At 38.0% G+C, this 22057-nt stretch overlaps 2 protein-coding genes across 4 annotated transcripts in view; one reads left to right on the top strand and one right to left on the bottom strand.

Moving 5' to 3' along the window:
* The window catches only part of LOC309496521 (alpha-2-macroglobulin-like), a 31156-nt gene extending 9695 nt beyond the window's left edge, over positions 1-21461 (top strand). Inside the window, exons 5-34 of one of the 3 annotated variants that reach the window (XM_082166504.1) lie at positions 22-42; positions 1103-1268; positions 5186-5270; positions 5465-5576; positions 5676-5823; positions 5945-6054; positions 6146-6316; positions 6404-6640; positions 6748-6960; positions 7048-7197; positions 7443-7559; positions 7717-7774; positions 8198-8306; positions 8530-8755; positions 8829-8955; positions 10766-10887; positions 10967-11018; positions 11430-11513; positions 11600-11776; positions 11911-11986; positions 12119-12275; positions 12406-12480; positions 12569-12731; positions 14291-14484; positions 14568-14780; positions 14894-15006; positions 20618-20699; positions 20785-20871; positions 20972-21077; positions 21199-21461. In XM_082166504.1, the coding sequence (XP_082022630.1) occupies positions 22-42; positions 1103-1268; positions 5186-5270; positions 5465-5576; positions 5676-5823; positions 5945-6054; positions 6146-6316; positions 6404-6640; positions 6748-6960; positions 7048-7197; positions 7443-7559; positions 7717-7774; positions 8198-8306; positions 8530-8755; positions 8829-8955; positions 10766-10887; positions 10967-11018; positions 11430-11513; positions 11600-11776; positions 11911-11986; positions 12119-12275; positions 12406-12480; positions 12569-12731; positions 14291-14484; positions 14568-14780; positions 14894-15006; positions 20618-20699; positions 20785-20871; positions 20972-21077; positions 21199-21239 (3792 nt within the window). In that variant the 3' untranslated portion in view covers positions 21240-21461. Of the gene's footprint in view, positions 1-21; positions 43-1102; positions 1269-5185; positions 5271-5464; positions 5577-5675; positions 5824-5944; positions 6055-6145; positions 6317-6403; positions 6641-6747; positions 6961-7047; positions 7198-7442; positions 7560-7716; positions 7775-8197; positions 8307-8529; positions 8756-8828; positions 8956-10765; positions 10888-10966; positions 11019-11429; positions 11514-11599; positions 11777-11910; positions 11987-12118; positions 12276-12405; positions 12481-12568; positions 12732-14290; positions 14485-14567; positions 14781-14893; positions 15007-19780; positions 20205-20617; positions 20700-20784; positions 20872-20971; positions 21078-21198 lie in introns of those variants that run through there. The other 2 variants (XR_014205148.1, XM_082166505.1) reach the window with 2 other exon arrangements.
* LOC309496529 (uncharacterized protein) overlaps positions 1-22057 on the bottom strand; it is a 259879-nt gene that overhangs the window by 176826 nt on the left and 60996 nt on the right. The gene's annotated exons all lie outside the window — the stretch shown is intronic.

Genomic DNA, 22057 nt, shown 5'->3' with positions numbered 1-22057 from the left:
CTACTATTTGCTCTTTCACAGTATAGTACAGTGGTTCTTGAGGTAAGAACACAAAACCTTCTTTTTTTATTTTTTATTTTTTTATTTTATTTTTTTATTATACAGTACATAAGGTAAACACAGAACACAACAACAGAACACAAAAACAACAATAAAACAGCAGTAATAATAACAGTAATAATAAAATAAAAAATAAAATAAAAAAAACAGCAACGATAAATAATAATAGTAATATTTAGAAGTATTCAATTGTATTTAAATAGTAATAGCATGTATAATAATAATGATAATAATAATATTTTGTGGTGACGGTAACAATAATATCAGTGATAGCAATGACAGTAATAATACAATAATGATAATAAGGATGGTGATAAGTTGTGTTGACGGCAATAGTAATATCAATAATAATAATATATAACATTGATAATGATAAAAAATAAATAAATAAAAAAAAACCAGTATTGGTACTCATACTAACACACAAAAAAAGAGATACTATTGATATTGATAAAATCAATAATAACAATAATAATAACAACATGTATATCAATAATAATAACAGTAATAACAGTAATAATAGTAATACTAAATATCAATAGTTATATCAATAATAATATAACAACAACAACAACAATAATAATAATAATAATAATAACAACAATAGTAATAATAAAGTTTTTTATTTTTATTTTATTTCATCTAATAATAGTAATGCTAAAGATGGCGATGATGATAATACTTTGCGATGACGGCGACAGTGATATCAATAATAATAATAATAGCAGTAATAATGATGATAATAATAATAATAACAATAATAATAACAATACGCACACCCAACACATACCACACCTCTCCTAGTTTCTGTGTGCATGTTTTTTTCCCCCTCCCATTTTTTTTTTTTTTTTTTTTAAGAACACAAAACCTTCTGTGCAGTCATAACAAACATACCTTTTAAATCTGATTAAAACTAGAAATTCAGTTATATTTGCAATTATTGTATTTTCAGTAGGGTAATTATATATTTCTTCATTGATAGTCAGGATATGTGTAGCTGACTGTCACAAAATATCTGCACTGTGTCTTTGCTATTAAACAGGACAGAAAAGGTAACCGGATTGGCCAATGGACAAATGTTTCTTCAACAAGGTGGATTTTGCAGCGTTCTTATGAATTAAACCCAGAGGCCCGTCAAGGCATGTACAAACTGAAGGCTTTTATTGGTGACAGGATGATCTCACGTGGTTTTGAAGTGAAACAATATGGTAAGTCATAAAAAAGACTTGTTATGACTGTAACCTTGGTTTCTCGAAGAGAGAACGAGACGCTGCATTGTAAGTTACGACACTATGGGAACGCCTTTGCATGATTGTGTCTTGAAGCACGTGTGAAATCAGTCCAATGGTGTGGCGGAACATCATGGGGGGTGACGTCACAACCAGGAAGGTATTAAAGCACCCCTGAATCAAACAATGTCAGCTTCTGATAGGCTGAAGTAAGTAAGTGAAGTGAAATAAGTTATGGCGGAGCAATGCAGCATCTCGTTCCCTCTTCAGGGAACCGAGGTTATAGTCGTAACCGAGGCATTCCCTTTCAAGGGAACTGGCGTTGCGTTGTAAGTTACAATACTATGGGGACCAAGCTGTTTTTGGGGTCCTTGAGATGTTCTGACATGCTCTGACATTTGTGCTTTTTTCAGTTATTTATAAACATGTTAATGGCTAAGGTGTAAATTCATTCTATATAGCACAAACAGGGCTACCATAATATGCGAGCACCGTGTACGTAGATGTTTGTATTTTTAAGAGAATAATGTTTATGCGTGGTTATTGGAAAAAAATTAAATGAAAGTTGCTGAATTAAGACCACAAAACACATATTAAATATGTGTCCACAAGACTTTTGACTAATTGATGTTGTCCCTTTGAGTTCTAGCTTCAAAATTATGTGAAAATAGTCTTGCTTTATCGTTCACAAAAAAAAATACATTGATTTAAATGGTGTAAAACAGGTTTTGCTTGGAAAGCCAATATGCGAGGGGGAGGAGTAGTTTACACCTTAGATTACAATGTCCCACCCACTCTGCATAATGACTCTGCATAATTAGCCATTCATTCAGGTGTGACACTGACTGAGCCACAATGCAAGGACAAAATATGTATTTAGAAGACTTATATTGACCATTTAAAATTTCGCTTACATCTATCTTGTAAATATGTTTTGCTATTTTATAAAAAATGTTACAATTACAACAATACTTCAAGTGTACTCTTTCTTTGTAAAAAAGAAAAAGAAAAAAGATTATAGGCCTACATTTTATCATATGTATTCATTAGTTTGAATATAGCAAATATATATATATATATATATATAATATATATAAATATATATAATATATATAAATAATATTGTTATATATAGTTATATATATAGATATATATATATATATCTCAAGCTTTATGCCCGTGGGTCTGTTTGACTGAATTTTCGCGGAGTTATAGATCATTTTCGAACGCGTTTCAAATGGGAGTTTACTGACAGAGAGAAGGCAGAAATCGCATCATGTTAATATTTCTTTATTTGTCAAAAAGCAAAACACTTTATTTTTATTGTGAGTATACAGAAAAAAAATAGAAACTGAACAGGATCGATTGATGTATTACACGAAAATGAAAGATCAAAATTAACAGAGCATTTAGTGTTTATTTTCATTGCTAAAAAAAAAAAAACGAGCAAAACGCGCGGGCGTTTTTTGGTCCCCAGAGGGTTAAAAAAAATCACTTAATTTTCAAAGAATTGTATTATTATTATAGTTTTATGTATTATTGATTTTTTTCGTTGTTGTTTTATAAATGCTCTATGACAATTGTTTAATGTTCAATCAAAATGCAAAACATCGCATCCTTTTTTTTTTTTTTTTGTCGACTAATCGTTGCGCAGGGCATGACTTTGGTCAACTAAGCATTTCTGTGGTTGACTACAGCCCTACTGACCAGTGCTTGTCTAGTGTGAATAATATCTGGAGCGCAACTAAGACTGAAGCACCTGGAAGCCAGGGGTGGTGCCCAGGTCAAGGTCATAGAACCTGACGAATGTGTGCGGAGAGGACCAGCCCGCTGCAGCACAAACGTCATGAAGAGAGGCCCCAGAAAGCAAGGCTTTAGAAGCCGCCACACTCCTGGTAGAATGGCCCGGACAGCCAAGGGAGAAGGCTGACCGGCCAATTCATAAGCAAGAGAGATAACCTCGACAACTCACTTACTCATTCTCTGCTTAGATGCTGGGTACGCCTTTCTGGGCGACCCAAAGCATTCAAAGAGTTGATCAGATTTACACCACATGGCAGCTCTGTGGATGTAAGCATCAAGCACCCTAACCAAGCAAAGCACATTTAATTTCTCCTGGTCTAGTCGGAGGACAGAAGGCCTGCAGGCCTAATCCTCAATGTTCCACTGAGGAAACGAGATACTAATGGGTCTCTTTTCAAGGATACACCACTCAAAGGAGTGTGGTAAACAGGGCCAAATAAACATTAAGTGTAGAAGGGGATACTCCTGTGGAGAAACGCTCTTGCAGAAACTCTAGCACTGTACCAACCGGGCAGTTAACTGGGTCTAAACCTCCATTGTGAGACCAGCCTCTATGAGTTGGTCATTGACTCTATGACTCAAACCCACAACTTACATACCTCTAGATGGGGGTTAAATATTTAGCCCCAGCCTGACACAGAAGGTCCCTCCTGATCGGAATCTCCTTAAGGGAGCCATAGAGGAGGGATATCAAGTCCAAAAACCAGATGTGAGTTGGCCACCAACAGTAGATGGGCACCCTCCCGGCAAACTCTCTCCATAACTCCCGAAAGCAGAGCGATCGGGGGAAATGCATACAGGCATAATGGTATTCAACACTAGTGGGGCTGGATGACACTAATATGTCCTCTTCCACTTCTCTTCCTCCTCCATAGAAGACCCACCACCTTGGGGTAAAGTCTCCATTCCTCGGGCCTCAGCCCTTGTCTCGACCTAAGCGACCCCTGATGTGTTGTCTAAATGGACAAGAACATGTCCCCCGTAGATCAGAAAACGCACTTCCACAGACCCTGGGGTGAGTGGCCCTCCAGGACCGCTCCCCAACACGTGAGAGAAGCATCTGTCATAAATATCACGTGACGACGTTTGGACAAGAACCAGGGTTTCCTCCACATTGTCAAGGAACAAAGACATCTTCTTGTAACCTTGATCATGTGGAATGGATTGCCCCTTGGGGAAAATCCCCTGGGGTTTCATGTACAACAGGCCAAAATGTATGATGTTGGCTGCTGCTGCTGACAATCTTTGAAACTGTTTGACAGTGCGTGACTGGCCTAGCTTCAGCTCTTTTAATGCTGAGAGGATTATGTGTGCCTGCATCATCACAGAATCCTCCAAAAAGGTGGTTCTCTATACTGGAGAAAGAACACTCTTCTTTGCGTTCTGCCTCAACCCCTGCTCTTTCATATGAGCGAGGACAACATTTCGATGTTAAAACGCCATGTGCTCTGAATGAGCTAGTATCAACCAATCATCGATGTAATTCAACACGCGAATGCCCTGGAGTCGCAGAGGAGCCAGTGCAACATCCACGCCTTTCTTGAAAGTGCAAGCTGACAGTGCTAGCCAAAAGGAAGAACCCTGTACTGGAGGGCCCCACAAAAACCACCGTGCCAGGTTGTGCCGATAGACGATGCTCAGTTGATAGACGCACTGCGCTGATGCGCCGATAGACGATGATCAGAAGAGGATTTCCCCGCAAAATTTTTATAGCGCATCACCCCATTACCAAAGAGCTGCGAGGAAAATAAAAGATTAGTTAGATTAGCTTACTCCTCATTTAAAAAAACAACTTGATTAAAACGAAATACTTCTCTCTAATTTTTTCACTTCTTATGGGCCACAAGAGAAATATTAAGACGTATTATGACGTTCTGCCACACCATTGGACTGATTTCACACATGCTTCAAGACGCAATCACGCAGAGGTGCTCCCATAGTGTCGTAACTTATGACGCAGCACGAGTTCTCTTGAAAGGGAACAGACAATTTGTAGTTTTGCATGGGAAGAGTTTAAATAATATGTTTGTATTTAAATTTTTTATATATAAATTGAGTACTAATAACTCTGATTTCTGCCTTCTGACTTCTAGTTTTGCCTAAGTTTGAAGTTACTGTAAAAAGCCCAAATAAATTAAGTGTTGAAGAAGAGGAACTGATAATTGAGGTTTGCGGAAAGTGAGTGGTTTCTTTTTATTTCCTGCATTAAAAAAGCAACGTGCTCTTCCATTCACACTTTCATTTAATTGTTAATTGTATTATTATTATTTTTAACTCTTGGGTCAGTTTCTTACTTTAACCCCCCATCCTAATATATTAGTTGCTTAACTCAACCCTGGGCTGTAGATCAGTTGCTTGTACCTTCTTCACAGATACACTTATGGACAGCCTGTACCTGGTAAATCACGGGTGAAAGTGTGCCGTAAGCTCTGGCGCCACATTTCCTATTACTCAAATCCAGTGTGTTTAGAGGACACCATTGAGGTATGTGAGTTGAAACGCAGTACATTATCTTTAATACATTTATCTAATTAAACCACTCTTCTGTTAATAGTTATGTTTGTGTTCATTCCTTATAATTAGATAAAAAAGACAGGCTGTGCCATCCATACCTTAGATGCATCAGTCTTTTTTAATGTCACACTGGTAGAAGGTCATAGCTTCCTATCTCCACTGCAAGTGATGCAGAATTCTCTTCATGTTGAGGCAATGGTTACAGAAGAAGGAACAGGTGAGCTGTTCAATTTGGTCAGATCTCTGTTACCTACATTTCTTATATTTCTCATTTTCTCATTTCTTCAGTTTACTTTTATTTAAATAAATATTTATGCAGGTGTTTTGACTATTTACAGAGATCACCATGACAAAATGTGAATCTGTATCTCTCAATTATGAAATTGGTAAAGTCACATTTACTGACCTACCCAAAACATATGAACACGGATCAGTTATTGAAGGAAAAGTAAGTCTAAAATCCGTTTGTCTCAGTTTAACACCAGTGATATGTTTTATTGATATAGTAATTTATTCCTTCAAAATCTTATTTTCAACAGATAAAACTCTCAAATTTCAAAGGTGCACCAATTCAAAACAAAAAGGTCTATCTTATGGAGGGTCAAAATTGGTCCACAAAACTGCTCCTAAATCTCACTACAGACAGCGCTGGACTGGCCAACTTCTCTCTTAATACATCCAGTCATTCTAAAAGTGATATTGATCTAATAGTAAGATATTTTGTGTTCACTTAATTTTCTTTTGTATTGCATGAAGAGTTTAGTTACAGGAGTTATTTCAGATTTTTTGTAATCTAGGCAAGTGTCCATCAAGAGGTCCGTGGTTTTGGACACGACGACACGCCTTACATCGCTTTCGATAAAAAAACAGTCAAGCTCTTCCCACCTGCCTCTCCATACACCCCATCACGAAGTGAATTGATTATAGAGAATACTGAACAACCATTAAAGTGTGACTCTGAGTTTACAGCCACTATCAAGTATTATTTTGTTGGAGAGACAATTAAAAACTTCAAAACTGACATCGTCTATATGGTGAGAACATGTGCAGTATGTACATTATCACAGAGATGTTTTTGTTTAACAGTATTATTTGGCTGCACTAGTCAGTTTGTTATCAGAGTGTCATCTGTCTGTTTCAGGTCTTGTCCAGAGGAGTGATTGTTCATCATGGATATGAGAAGGTTGAAGTGAAGATTTCTGATGGAGCAAGGGGCTCAATATCATTCAAACTGTCTATTAGTCTAGATCTGGCTCCTGTAGTGCAGATTCTGGCGTACTGTGTTTTTCTCCCCAGTGAAAAGGTTGTGGCTAGTAGCAAAGATTTCAACATTGAAAAGTGTTTCAAAAACAAGGTGTGCATTGTAGCTTTAGAAATGAGCCTCTTTAAACTGTATTACTGACTCATTTCTAAAATAAATCCTATTCCCTGTATGTCACAGGTATCTCTGCAGTTTTCTCCTGCTAAAGCAGTTCCCGGTGAGAAAAACACTCTCCAGCTCTCAGCTCAGCCTGGTTCACTGTGTGGCCTCAGTGCTGTAGATCAGAGCGTCCTGATCCTGAAGTCAGGAGAACGTCTGGATACTGACAAGGTCTAGATGCTTTAAGATTCAGTGTTGATTAAATGTGTCTCTTCATAGTGGGAATCTACAGTGTCAATCTAATGATAACAGACGTTTACTTATTTCTGCTATGATCCATCAGCTGATATTTTGATCTCAGGAAATTTAGCATTAATCTTAATTCTTTCTCACCAAAATGGAAATAAAGTTTTGTTGGAAATACATGTATTATTTAGAAATCATACTGATAGTGTGTGAACATGGTCCCGTCACAGATCTTCAGCCTGCTGCCAGTGCAATCAGAGTCAAATTACCCTGAGACTGTTGAAGATGGGGAGTGTCCGTCTATGCATTTTTGGGAAAACAATGCATTCACTTATGAATCCTTAAAGGTAACAGTTGGATTATATGTGTGGCAGTGCAGTAGATAATGATTGAGAGAGTATATACTGCACATGTGTAAGTAAAAGCCATCATGATTATACTGACATTTAAAAGTAATTTGTATTTTCATGACTTTTATTGTGGTTCATCATTGCCATTTGGCAGAAAGTGGGATTGAAGATGGCAACAAATTTGTTTGTGGAACTCCCTGAGTGTGTGATGGGTAGGTACATGTACTGTTATTACAATGGGGGGGGGGGGATAGTGAACTTTGAATCAGTGTTAATATTGGTAAGATAAACTCATCGATAAAACTATATATCTTTTGTAAGATAAAATTAACACATTCACTTTTGCAGCCCTAAAATACTAAAACTAAAATCAAAACTAAATAAACTGAAACATTTAATATATGTGAAAATATGTGTATTAAAATAATGATCTACCTTACATTTTCTATTCACTTATGACTGGATACAGAATAGATCATTTTGACGTACTCTTCACATACATATCACTTAAAACTACAAAATATAACTTGTTTTCCAGTTTTGTACAGTGTAGGGACAGAGCCTCACCCACATTTTAGAGAAGAGTATCTATTTGAAAATCACTTAAAGCTGCAAAATATCACTTTTTTTTCCAGTGCTTGAGACAGTACCAGAGGATATAACTGATTCAACATCTGATTCTCCAGCAGTGACGATTCGAACTGTCTTTCCAGAAACGTGGATCTGGGAACTTGCCGAAGTGGGGTATTTAAAGCATAATCAGTACATTTAACATCATATTTATCTTATTACTTATATTTAATACCTCATCTCCTCCCCTCTCGCCCACAGGACAGAAAATACCTTGCTTGCTTTGCAGATTCTTAAACCAGTTTTTTCATCATCTGTGTGCTGAATGTTGCCATTTATTACAGGAAAAATGGCTGAGTCAGAATCAAATATGCCTATTGTTGTAATTCCTCCACAGGGACTCTGGATCAGCTCAGGTTCCTGTCACGGTTCCTGACACCATCACCTCTTGGGAGACGGAGGCCTTCTGCCTGTCCTCTGAAGGTCTGGGTCTGGCTCCTCCTGCTCAGCTGACAGTTTTCCAGCCCTTCTTCCTAGAGCTCTCTCTGCCTTACTCCATCATCCGCGGGGAGATCTTTGAGCTGAAGGCCACTGTCTTCAACTATCTGTCCAAGTGCATCATGGTGAGATTTCAGACGCAGTATGATGACCAAATCATATCAAATATGCCACTAATCATGTGTGTATGATTGACAGGTTAAAGTGACTCCAGCTCCTTCCTCAGACTACACTCTCAAAGCCTCCTCTGATGATCAGTATTCATCCTGTCTATGTGCTAATGGAAGAAAAACCTTTAAATGGATCCTCACTCCCTCTGTTATTGGTGAGTTTTCCAGTCTGAATCAGTAGCCGCCTTTTCATTACAGATTTGCACAAAACTTTTGGGATGTTTTTGAAATGTCGATAAAAAACTATTGCAAAATGATGGTGTTTCCGTTAACCGATGTTATGCGACTGTAACCCGCATTTAGTCTTTTATTTTGGCGGGCCCACTTCCTGCGGCTTCCCCGAACTCCCAACTTCCTCAAAGTTACGCGTCATGGAGTTCACTTCCTCTCCGTCTCCACTGTGGCTGTGGCATGGTCTGTTCGGCGTCCCCAAACAAATTTACAAAGTGCTCCAACTTTAGCGATTCAAGCTCTGAATACTCGAGCCCTGTCTGATTCCGCTCTGTTTAGACGTCGGGCTGCGCCTGGAGACCCCGCGTTAGTCATTCCGATCTCAAAGGTCAGGGTTTTTTTCTGGGCCAACCAATCCCCATTCTCCATTTATGGACTCTTGAATTCTCGACCGTCCCAACTCAAGGACTCCGATCGAGATGGCGAGCTAAAAGAACTCGGACCTATACGTGGTAGGATAAGCGAACCACACATCCACCGCGACTGAGCTTTTCCCTACCTGGATTATTATTGCTCAACCCGTAATTAACTGACATCTGACCGGACTCTGTCTCGGCCGTGGTACACATTGCGGTTGGGGTTTTTTCCCCCCCTCTCCTTCCTCTGTTTTTTTCCCCTATTCGTCGGCAGCACATCAACCTGCCATTGAACTGAACTTTAAGCAGAATTGTGTTTTGTATGCCATTGAAGGTTCATGTTGTTTATGTTTTTTATTTATTTACTGAATACACACACTCATACTAAAATCTATGACTCCGGTGTACTCTTTCACAACCCAGGCTCCGTGACGATCCATCTTCTGTTGCCACGTAGCATCCGCAGTCAACTGCCTAGCCTATAGCTGTTACACGACTAAAACATAATTTTTCCCTCTAACGATAAGTCATTCAACATATGTTGGTAGTTTTATATATATCGCAGCCACCGCACTAGCCATTGTTTTTAATCGAAGGAGACGTAGACGTGTTATCCAAGCATTATTGGCAAGGGAAGATGTTAATGTAAATGTTAAACATGCAATTTCACCGTGTTTCCATTACCCTTCAAATTGCATAAATTGAAAATGCGAATTGAAAATACACCCATTGGAAAGACGTCAATTTCGCAGAAACTTCCATTGAAAATACAATGTTTTTATGCTCGCATGAGGAGGTTTTTCAGGCTGTTCGAAAAAGGAATATTTTGCTAAATATTTCGCTCCTAAATATAGGAGGCTTTCCTTGCCATTAAAGCTTGGATAACACGCCTACGTCTCCTTCGATTAAAAATAATGACTACAGTGGCTGCGATATACGTAAACCTACCAACATACGTCGCCATAATTTTGGCTTCTTGCAAGATGAAAAAATTATGTTTTAGTCGCATAACATCGGTTAATGTAAACAGCATCAATTTCACAAAAATGTTTTATCGACATTTAGAAAATACCGCAAAAGTGTTGCACAGATCATAATGGAAACGTGGCTACAGAGGAACTGTGAATGATCGTGTGAAGAATAAGTTCAGGTCACCTGTAAATGTGAAAAAACTGTTTCCATTGTAGTTTGCGAAATATTCCTTTTTCGAATTGCCTGAAAAACCACCTCATGCGAGCATAAAAATGTTTTTTTTTCCGAAATGGACGTGCTTACAATGGGCTTATTTTAATTTGCAATTTTCAATTTGCTCAGTTTGAAGGGTAATGGAAACGCGTCTGTTTCTCAGTTGTATATTCACGTATGTCTTGTGTTGTAGGAGTCTTGAATATTACAGTCAGTGCAGAGGCAGAGGCGTCCCAGACTGTGTGTGACAATGAGATTGTGAGCGTCCCAGAAAGAGGACGAATTGACACGGTCACACGAAGTCTGCTCGTACAGGTCAGCACACGTCATCATTTACTCATGATCTTAATGCTGCTTATGTATGATGTGTTGATGTGATTGATTTCTGCTGCAGGCGGAAGGAACTGAAAAGACAGAGACTCACAGCTGGTTACTGTGTCCAAAGGGTTAGTCTGCAGATATTTCATATGTTTTGGTGTACAAGCGCTGATAATGCTGCAACCCTCTTTGTCTTCTAAACACAAACTCCAACTTCATGAAAATAAGTACACATTGCATAGAGGACATTTTGAGGACACACCAAATTTGAGGACCAATAGAGGGAGCCAAAATATACTCATATGTATCGGACATTTTAATTGAGAAAGTTTAAATTTGTCAGCCTTTCATGACAACTGTAGTTTAGTTGTTCAGCTGTGCAAAATGTGGCCATTTTCTCCCTTTTTCCAAAGTGCTTGAATCACAATAATTCCTGTTTTTGATTATATTATTATTATTGGGACTTCACAGGTGGTATTAAAATGTTTATATCGTTACTCTGCTGATCACTGATGTGTTTCTGTCTGTCTGGTTCATAGGTGACAGTCTCTCAGAGGAAGTGGCTCTGACTCTTCCTAAAGATGTGATAGAGGGATCAGCCAGATCCTCTGTTTCAGTCATTGGTAACATTTACAATCATGAGCAGAAATGAGGAGATTGGCTTTAGACTTACACAAATGACACTCACAACATTTTATATGGTTTACAGGCGACATATTGGGTCGTGCACTGAGGAACCTTCACGGATTATTACGGATGCCGTACGGCTGTGGAGAGCAAAACATGGCTGTTCTTTCTCCCAATATTTACATTCTGGAGTATCTGGAGAACACGGAGCAGCTCACCTCGGCCATCCGAGAGAGAGCCACAGGCTTCCTGCAGAGCGGTGAGAGACAAAATCATGTCAAGAAAATACTGAGACGGTTTGATACCAAATTATACATTATTCAACACACCTGAATGTCACATTGAGTCACCCAAACAAACTGTTGAAGTGTTAACCATTATCACACTAAACAGGATACCAGAGACAAATGAACTACAAGCATTTGGATGGATCATACAGCACATTTGGTTATGGTGATGGGAATACATGGTAAATATATTTTCACTATTACTTTTGTTTAACAGAAATAATATAAGGTAATCTACAAAAATAAACCCAATAAACACATTTAAAAATTTGTCTCAGTTCAAATTACTTTAATTATATCTTCCACACCATCAGGTTGACTGCCTTTGTGCTGAGGTCCTTTGGCAAAGCACAGAAATACATATTTATTGATCCAAAAATTATTCAGAGTGCAAAGAATTGGTTAATAAGCAGACGGGATTCAGACGGCTGTTTTATCCAACAGGGAACACTGTTCAACAACAGAATGAAGGTCTGTCATCTTCTCTCTATCTATCATCTTTATTCAGACTTTCTCAAGCCAACATCACAGTTTGTCTAGATGAACTTTCCTTCAGTGGTTTGAGTGTGTTGATTTATCCTTTATTTCTAATAAATTCTAGGGTGGGGTGAATAATGATGTGACCATGACTGCCTACATTACTGCATCATTGCTTGAACTGGAAACTCCAGTCACAGTAAGTTCATCTGTAGGAAACATGGTATAAACTCATAGAAAAAATGACACTCACAGCGTCTATTCCTCTGTGGGGTTTTTTGTCACAGGATCCTGTCGTCAGTAAAGGTTTGTCATGCTTGAGGTCCGTCATTGAGAAAGTCAAAAACACTTACACCACTGCCCTGCTCGCCTACACTTTCAGTCTGGCTAGAGACACGGACACTCGACAGCAGCTTTTCAAGAAACTGGAAGATGTTGCTATTTCAGATGGTAAGAGATTTGTTTCTGATGAGTGATGACTTTCTGTTGTCTTTTATGACTGTACAATTGTTTTGTACTAATGAATAACTACGCAGGAACAAATGAGTTACACACTATTAACATTCTTGTAACTACATTCTAGTCATTACTAGTGTGTTCCCATGATCTTCAGTTTAGAATATTGATCCAAATTATTAGTAGTTCCTTTAGAAGGATGTAGTAACACTTGAGTCATTACTAGTGGATTACCATAACTTTATATTATACATTATGGATTATTAACATTAATTATGAACCTGTATACAGTAGTTCTTTGTAGTAGTAGTTACTGATTAGCTAAGAGTGAACTACCACATTGAACTATTTCTTACTAATTCATTAATCAGAGTTTCTTGTTAGTTAAGTATGGGATAATGTACATCCAGCTGGTTGTTCTCTCAGAATAAACCCAACAGGGTGATCAGGAGGGTCTTGCGTGAGCCTGAAGGGGTTTATTCTGCGATAACCAGCTGAATGTGTCACAACGAGATAAATACAAAAAGGTGCGAGGACTCAAGTGCAGAGAAATTATATTTATTTATAAAAGAAAAACAAATACAAAACAAAACACACGAGGGGGGGGAAAACATAACCAGAAAATACAAAATCAAAAACTGAACAAGAACTTACTGGGGAATCACAGGGAACAGGAAACATTAGACAACGAACCGACACAGACTGCAAACAAGAGGGGACTTATAAAGGGAACTAATCAAGAGGGAACAGGTGGAAGAACTTAAACAATAATCAGATAACAAGGGGGAGGGATCAGACAATGACATGAGCACATGGCCCAAAATAACAAAACACCCATGTGCAACACAAGACAGGACAGGCATGTGACAGAATGTGCATTATGCCGCTTATTACACGACTACTTGCCACATAAGTAAATAATTAGACACGAAATATTGATCTGATTCAAAATATTTAACTAGCTCTTTGTACGCAAATGTTCAAGTTCAAACTAGACGGACATTTAAGAGATACGGTATACAGTCATACTACTTATTACACAGCATTTCACCACATAAATTATTATGGGGATAAGAGATATTGATTTGAGATTAAGCTGTTTTAAAATCGTACTTGTTTGTTGTCTAATAATCCAACAGTGTACAAAAACACTGTCGCAAAATGGCAGCATCTGCGTTTGAATGAAACAAGAGAGAGCGAGTCCACGAGACTGGATGGCATAATTAAATAACCGTACACAAAATATTGATTCGACTGAGTTTTAATATTTTATTAGCTCACAAAAAAGCAAAACTTCCATGAAGAAAGCCCGTTAAGCCTGTGTTTTCAGCGGTTGTTATCGAGCAATAACACACCACTGGATGGTGCTATTGACCAATCAGAATCAAGTATTCCACAGATATAATAATAGCAGTAACTAGAATGTTAATAGTGTGTTACTCATTTGTTTCTGTGAAGTTATTCATTAATGATGGAACAGTTTTCTAAAGTGTTATTTTTTGTTTTGTTTTAATCATGCTCCTTGAGTCACGCGTGTGTCTTTTGTCCTTAAGGCTCTTCTCTCCACTGGTCTCAGTCTGGCTCTGCTGATGACTCTGATTCTCTGGCAGTGGAGATCAGCTCATATGTGCTGCTTGCTGTTCTCACTGCAGATTCAGTCACTACAGCTGATCTGGGCTATGCTAACAGGATTGTTAGCTGGCTTGTGAAGCAGCAGAATGCTTATGGAGGATTCTCCTCCACACAGGTTACTCAAACCTCTCCAATCAAACTCATTATTGCTGGTGTGAATGAGTAAAAGTGGCATTACTGAACACATTTATTTCCCAGGACACAGTGGTGGCTCTTCAGGCTCTATCTTTGTACGCCACCAAAGTGTTCAGCTCTGACGGCTCCAGCACAGTGACGGTACGGTCAGCAGGAGACACTCTCCACTTTAATGTCAATCAGGACAACAAGTTACTGTACCAGGAGAAGCAGCTGCAGAAACTTCCAGCCAAATACAGCATTGAAGTGAAGGGCTCATCCTGTGTGTCTGTGCAGGTCTGTAGTGCGTTCAGCTTCATTTACTCACACTCACTTTCTCTTTTGGCATTTTGGTCATTCTGCTGTGAGATGATTTATGAATGTGTTTTTGTTTGTGTTGACTCTCTCAGATGGCTCAGTTCTACAACATTCCCACTCCTACTGAAGCGAAAACATTGAGCATTGATGCTAAGATTGTGGGCAAAACATTGGGACAAAATTTCATTTTGAACTTCACTGTCAAGTAAGAGAATTTGTATTTAAAGTCCCCCTGTAGTCAATAATTGTATCCCTTAAAACCCATCTTTAAATTCTTCATGCCTTAAAACGGCTTGAATGTAACTCTACACCCTTGCCTCATCGAGTATATGCGGTTCTATGAATATGCAAACGAGCCCCGCCTCCACTCACTCACAGTAGCTCATAGATCCACTCGTTGAAGATCACACGTTGATCTGATTGGTTACAAGGTAGTTTGTGACGTCAGAAACACCAGCGATTTCAAACCGTCTTTTTGAGACTGTCTTTGGTTCACTGCAGTTTTAAGGAGAAAATTATGGCGTTATTTTTTAGCGTGTTAGACATGCTCACGAGCACATTATGTTATTTCACACGCGCAAAAATGAACCTTCAGCTGGCATGATAAAAGTACTCGCACACAAATTCAACAACCGAGAGGTGTACAAGTAGCTGCGAGCGAGCGCCTGGCATACTCTCATAGGTTAACTCTGCTTGTACAGTGGAATCCTGCTCGCGCTTAGCGGACTTCTGCTCGCGGAGTGCTGTTTTGCTCGCGCAGTGGATTTCTGCTCGCTCAGCTGATTTCTGCTCGCTCGAGTCTACAAGACTTTTGACAATTTGGGGGCGGAAACCAAGGAGGGCACTGACCCTCTTATGATTGGTCACTTTCATCATGGAAAATCTTTGGAAATCCTAACCCCGCCCACCTTCTGACGCAGCGCGCGTCACTCAGCTCGCTCTGCTACTCCAGCTATCTCTGTGTATATTTTAGACAACGAAATATGTGATAAAACACCATACTAACTCTTTTCGTTTTCATTTAAAGAAATCTTAAACATGATAGCCACACAAATGTGGTTCAGGCAACGCGTATTGATTATATTCACTGCACATAACGTTTGCCTATTTATAAAAAAAAAAACTAAATATAAAACACAAACCTGCCTCTTTTTTCGTTTTAAATATAATATAAAAACATTAAACATTTTAATATGGTCCAGGCAATATGTGCATTTGTACTAAACAACAGATTTTGCAGTAAACAACATTACAGTTTTTAAAAATTTTACATACAATTATTACAATTTAAAATGACAAAACTCAACCCAGTCTCTTTTTGTTAAATTTCAGTTTTTATCAATATTAGCCATTATAAAAGTATAAGTAAAAGGTATAAGAAGCTATACAAATAAAGCTATACATATAAGCTATTTAACTTTACCGTTGTATGGTTAGACTAGAGCGCTGACTTTGTATGTTTGACTGAATTGTTTGCTTTATTTGTATTCACCTTATTCCGGAAGTAGCACTGGGTGGCGCCATCCGCGTAATCTCACTTCCTGGTTTAGCTACTTAGCGCTTTGTTTGCCCTGGTCCAATCTGTTATCTGTCTTGATATAAGTAGATAGACTATAATATTATAGCCAAATGCGTTGGCCTATGGTTATTAACAACTGCTGCAACGTACTAAAGTACATTTCACTTGAAGCTTTTGAAACAATGCCACAATCAAATTATTTAATAGCTGTGTCTTTCTAATAGCTATTACTTAGTTATGAAGATGTGCACAAACTACATGTAAAGTTTGAAACATTATTACACCACAGTTTGTTTGCTTAATCACCAGATACATTTGCAGTGTATAGCCAACAGATGAGAAAAAAATAGCCACGAACTGGTGTAGAAAGAAAGTAGAGCCTCAACTAGATGAACAAGAGGGTAACGTTAGCTTAGCTAACTGCTAGCTGCAATTTCTTATGGTTTGATCTCTAACACAAGTAATGGCTGTAAAATAAATCCAGCGACTGAATTCTAGAGGACCATAGCTTTCAAACAAGGTATAGCATGTGTATGTGTCCTGTAGTGAGACCATTACAACGTTAGATGTTTGTGGCTAATGTAGGCTAAACACTACACATCGGCAGGGCTGCGATCAGACAGGCAGACGGGTCATATAAACACCTAAAAGTCATTTAAAAATTACCCCGAGAAACAGTGCATTGCTGTGCTGTTGGTACACACGTACATAGCACATTTGGCACAAATTAACTTATCTTATGTGACATTTTATCAGTGAGACTTCTCTGCAGTTCTCCTCGAAATTGAATGAGGGTCCGCTAAACCGGAAGGTGGTTTACAACGGAAGTACTGGACAGAAGTAAAAGTGGGCGGGGCGGAATAAGGTGAATAGCTTCTTATACCTTTTACTTATCCACCTTATTCTGCTCTAAACAATAGCCGTTTCTCAATATGCGAACTTGTCTGTACTTGTGTTCTTGTGGACTTGTGAAACGTCATCAGTCGCTGCCCTAGTACTGTTCCAATTCAAAGTTCACATCTAGCCAAGTCCAGTTCGAATCCCCGGATGTGTTCTTGATCCGCCCCTTTTACCGAGGATGCATCGAGAGGTGACTTGTGCGGACTTGAGACAGCCAGGTATCCCAGAATGCATCGCACACCAACCAGCAAGCGTCAATAGCAGAGGAGAAACCCCGCGTAATTTAAAAATACTGCTATAATTGTGTCATGAAATGTAGTTTTAAGAGTATTTCAGGCGAGAATGTAGTTGTTTAAAGCTCAAATCTTTGGTTTATTTATAAAGATAGCACCTATTTGAAAATTTGATCTGACGTTTTCGGAGTTGTGAGAACCAGGCAATCGGCCGCACGGCGCTCGTACCCCGCCGAGAACAGCCTTTCCTCGGCTACTGCTGCTGACTTGCCGCTGGCTCGGATGTCTCTAGTCTAGTGGTTTAACATGAGATATAAATCGTCTTCTGTATATCCAACAGGCGATTTATTTATTTTATTTGTCTCATTAATGTATAATTTGTTCCCTGGCAAAACGTTTTAGCTGAGGGCAAAGTGAAGTTTCATAACTCTATTTAACGTTAGTCTATTTAACTTTAACGATGTAGCCTAGAGAGCTGACTTATGTTTGACTGAATCGTTTGCTTTATTATTGTATAGCTTCTTATACCTTTTAGGCTACTTATACTTTTAGAATGGCTATTATTGATCATTAAAACTGACATTTAACAAAAAAAAGGTTATGTCATTTTATTTTATATATTTAAAACATAAAATATTTTATTATAGCCTACATGTTGCCTACATTCTCTTCACTGTATATACATATGACACAACCCTGTCTCTTTTTGCTAAATGTTCGTTTTAATGATCAATATTATAATGTTTTTATTCATCATATTTTTAAAATGAAAACAAAGAGTCAGGGTTGTGCTTTATATTTCGTGTTGTTGTAAATATGCAGTTAAGATAATCAATTGCGTTGCCTGAACCACATTTGTGCGGCCATTATGTTAAAGTTTTATTTAAATGAAAATGAAAAGAGGCAAAGGTGGTTTATAACATATTTTGTTTTATTTGTAGCCTATAAAGAGATAACCGGAGTAGCCAGAGCGAGCTGCATGAGTGACACTATCAAGTACGCTGCTGTTCCATTTCAGAATTATCGGACTTGTGTCCTCCCGTCCTCGGGAGTTCGTTCTCCTGAGTCGAACTTGTCAGTCCGAACTACCAAGGACTCAAGTCCGAACTTTGCGTACTTGGTATTGAGAAACGGCTAAAGCGCGCTGCCATAACGACGACTCCGGTTGCCTACTTCCGGTTCGTAGCGCTTGACCTGTACTAGCAGCGAGAGAATGAGTTCAAGCTCCTCATGTGCAGTTGTTGGTTGTTTTAACAATTCAAAGAAGATTTCAAACTTTTTAGAAACTGAGTGTTTCGAGCATAAGATAAGAAGGAGATAATGCCCATGTCCGGTTCCGTATCAGATACATTCAATAAAGTAAACGTTTAGAGTGGTTAGCGTTAAAACTGAAGCATAAGAAAAAAAGTCGGAAAACTTTGCCCATTAATTAGATGTGCAAGGCAAGCAGGCAAGTTTTCGGGTTGTTATGGACAAGAAAAAATTACATTATTGTATATTATATGAAATACAATTATAATAAAATTCTAAGTTATGACTACTGTATACTGTAGGCTACTGTTTTTATTTTTAAAAGGATGTGATGTTGTTGTGAGATTGTCTTTTGTCCATTTTAACATGACAGATGTGAAAAACATTTTGGCTCGTTTGACAGCTCACTGAAAAGAGCCGGTTCTTTTGACTCACGGCTCTTTAGAAAAAAAATTCTTATTTCCTTCTTATCTTATGCTCGAAACACTCAGTTTCTAAAAAGTTTGAAATCTTCTTTGAATTGTTAAAACAACCAGCAACTGCGCATGAGGAGCTTCAGCTTGAACTCATTCTCTCGCTGCTAGTACAGGTCAAGCTACGAACCGGAAGTAGGCAACCGGAGTCGTCGTCATGGCAGCGCGCATTATTTAGACTGAGCAGAAAAAGGTGGATACTTTTATAATGGCTAATATTGATAAAAACTGAAATTTAACAAAAAGAGACTGGGTTGAGTTTTGTCATTTTAAATTGTAATAATTGTATGTAAAAATTTTTAAAACTGTAATGTTGTTTACTGCAAAATCTGTTGTTTAGTACAAATGCACATATTGCCTGGACCATATTAAAATGTTTAATGTTTTTATATTATATTTAAAACGAAAAGAGGCAGGTTTGTGTTTTATATATATATATATTTTTTTTAATAAATAGGCAAACGTTATGTGCAGTGAATATAATCAATACGCGTTGCCTGAACCACATTTGTGTGGCTATCATGTTTAAGATTTCTTTAAATGAAAACGAAAAGAGTTAGTATGGTGTTTTATCACATATTTCGTTGTCTAAAATATACACAGAGATAACTGGAGTAGCAGAGCGAGCTGAGTGACGCGCGCTGCGTCAGAAGGTGGGCTTCTGGATTTCCCAAGATTTTCCAAGGATTTCCCAAGATTTTCCATGATGAAAGTGACCAATCATAAGAGGGTCATCAGAAATCAGCTGAGCGAGCAGAAATCCACTGCGCGAGCAAAACAGCACTCCGCGAGCAGAAGCCCGCTGCGCGCGAGCAGGATTCCACTGTACAAGCAGAGTTAACCTATGAGAGTATGCCAGGCGCTCGCTCGCAGCTACCTGTACACCTCTCGGTTGTTGAATTTGTGCGCGAGTACTTTTATCATGCCAGCTGAAGGTTCATTTTTGCGCGTGTGAAATAACATAATGTGCTCGTGAGCATGTCTAACACGCTCATGACTTTTGACAAAAAAATAACGCCATAGAAAATATTCAGGTGTCGACTTATGGATTTACACATGGTTTGTCTTAAAGCATATTAAAAACACCACATACAGTACACATATTAACAACATTAATAGCTTGATTTTCACCACAGGAGGACTTTAAGTCAAAAGACTAGAACATGATTATGACTTAAGATTAACTAACAAATAAATGTTCTCTGAATATTTTTTAACATCTTAATAAACACAAAAGCAATATAAACTGAAACGGCGTATCTCAGTAGTTAAAACACTACACACTGACTTGAGATGCAACATTTTTATTATTGACACATTATGAGTGATTCGAGTGATTAAAACTCTGCATGTGTCTTGGTAATTAGACTGGCTTTTGTTCTCTCTTATTTGTACATTTATATGAGGCATTTAAGAACCTTTTCATTTGCTCTTTTCCAGATATGATGGTTTACAGGAAAGGACTAACATGGTCATTGTGGATATTAAACTCTTATCTGGATTTACAGCTGATACATCAATGGTGCGTTTGAGTGATTCATCACAAAATGTGTACAAATGTCTAGAGTTTCTCTTTTTAGAAATTAATCAGCACTTTTTCCCCACAGCTTAAAACTTCTTCCAGAACGTACTTAAGAAAACTTGTGGAATGGGTCGATTCTAAAGATGATCGTGTCATTGTGTATTTGAAGGAGGTGAGAAAACAGCAACATTCATATGATTTTATGTCTTATGTTGATTCATAAACGTTTAATCCATAATGTCCATGACCGATGAGTTTGTTTCCTCCTGTAGATCCCACAAAATATTCCAGTGAATTACCAGATACAAATGAAACAGGTTCTTCAAGTGAAGAATCTCAAGCCAGCTGTGATTAAAGTGTACGATTACTACCAAACAAGTAAGATTTAATATGCCAGTGTTGAATGCTTTGATCAAGTGATGCACATTGTTTATTCAGATTAAATCCATGTACAGGTTTCCATTGTTGTACGAATGTGAACATCTTCCTTTTCCTTCAGGTGATCAGTCAGAGGCCGAGTACTTCTTCCACTGTGGATGAAGCTGAAGAGCGTGACCTTATAGTTCAGCTTGGATAAAGATGTTTGAACTCTCTAATGTTGAATATTATAATGTTTAGTCTTTATCCTGGACAAAATTATTTCCAATTCATCATCCCAAATTTGAACAAACCCCCAAATCCTAATCAGTTTTTGGATAGGTCTCTTGATATCATGACTTATCAATTTACAATACATATGGTTAATAAAAGTGTTGAAAACAAGTTATGGTGAGCTGGTTGAACTATTGAATGTGTAGTAGCTACATGCTATGGCAACATTTTAGAATCAGACGAGGTTATCACGATTATATCTTGTGAATTTCTCATCTCATCTCGCCTCTGCTTTTTTTAAACTTGTTCTGAGACACTGTGCACCCTTAAATATAAAAGTGCAAAAAAAAAAGGGGGTGTTCCAAACCTGTATGAGTTAGTTTCTTCTGTTGAACACAAAAGAAGATATTTTGAAGAATGTTGGTATTAGAGCAGGATTCTTGTTTATATTGAACACTGTTATTGAACCGCATGTTTAACAGTGCTATTGTTCTCGGCCTCATCGAAGTTCACACGAAGTTCACACAAGTGAAGTTTTCACCGGAGCATACCAACTCTGAAACAAGACCAAATATTATCACATAACATTTTGGACACCTTTGTTTTTATGCATCTTTGATTTTGTTTGCATTTTTTCTGAAACACCCTGTTTTGAAATTGTTTAACAATTTTTAACATCACCATTCTCAATCTATTGTAGCCTTTCTATTTTCCTTACATTTTGAAAAACAGACTTCATAGAATGTCGGCAGCTGGTAGAAATTTCT

Source organism: Leuciscus leuciscus, assembly GCF_965113295.1.
Source record: "Leuciscus leuciscus genome assembly, chromosome: 4".
Classification (NCBI taxonomy): Eukaryota; Metazoa; Chordata; class Actinopteri; order Cypriniformes; family Leuciscidae; genus Leuciscus; species Leuciscus leuciscus.
The sequence above is the reverse complement of the archived record's forward strand: the minus strand, read 5'-3'. Positions and strand labels throughout refer to the sequence as shown.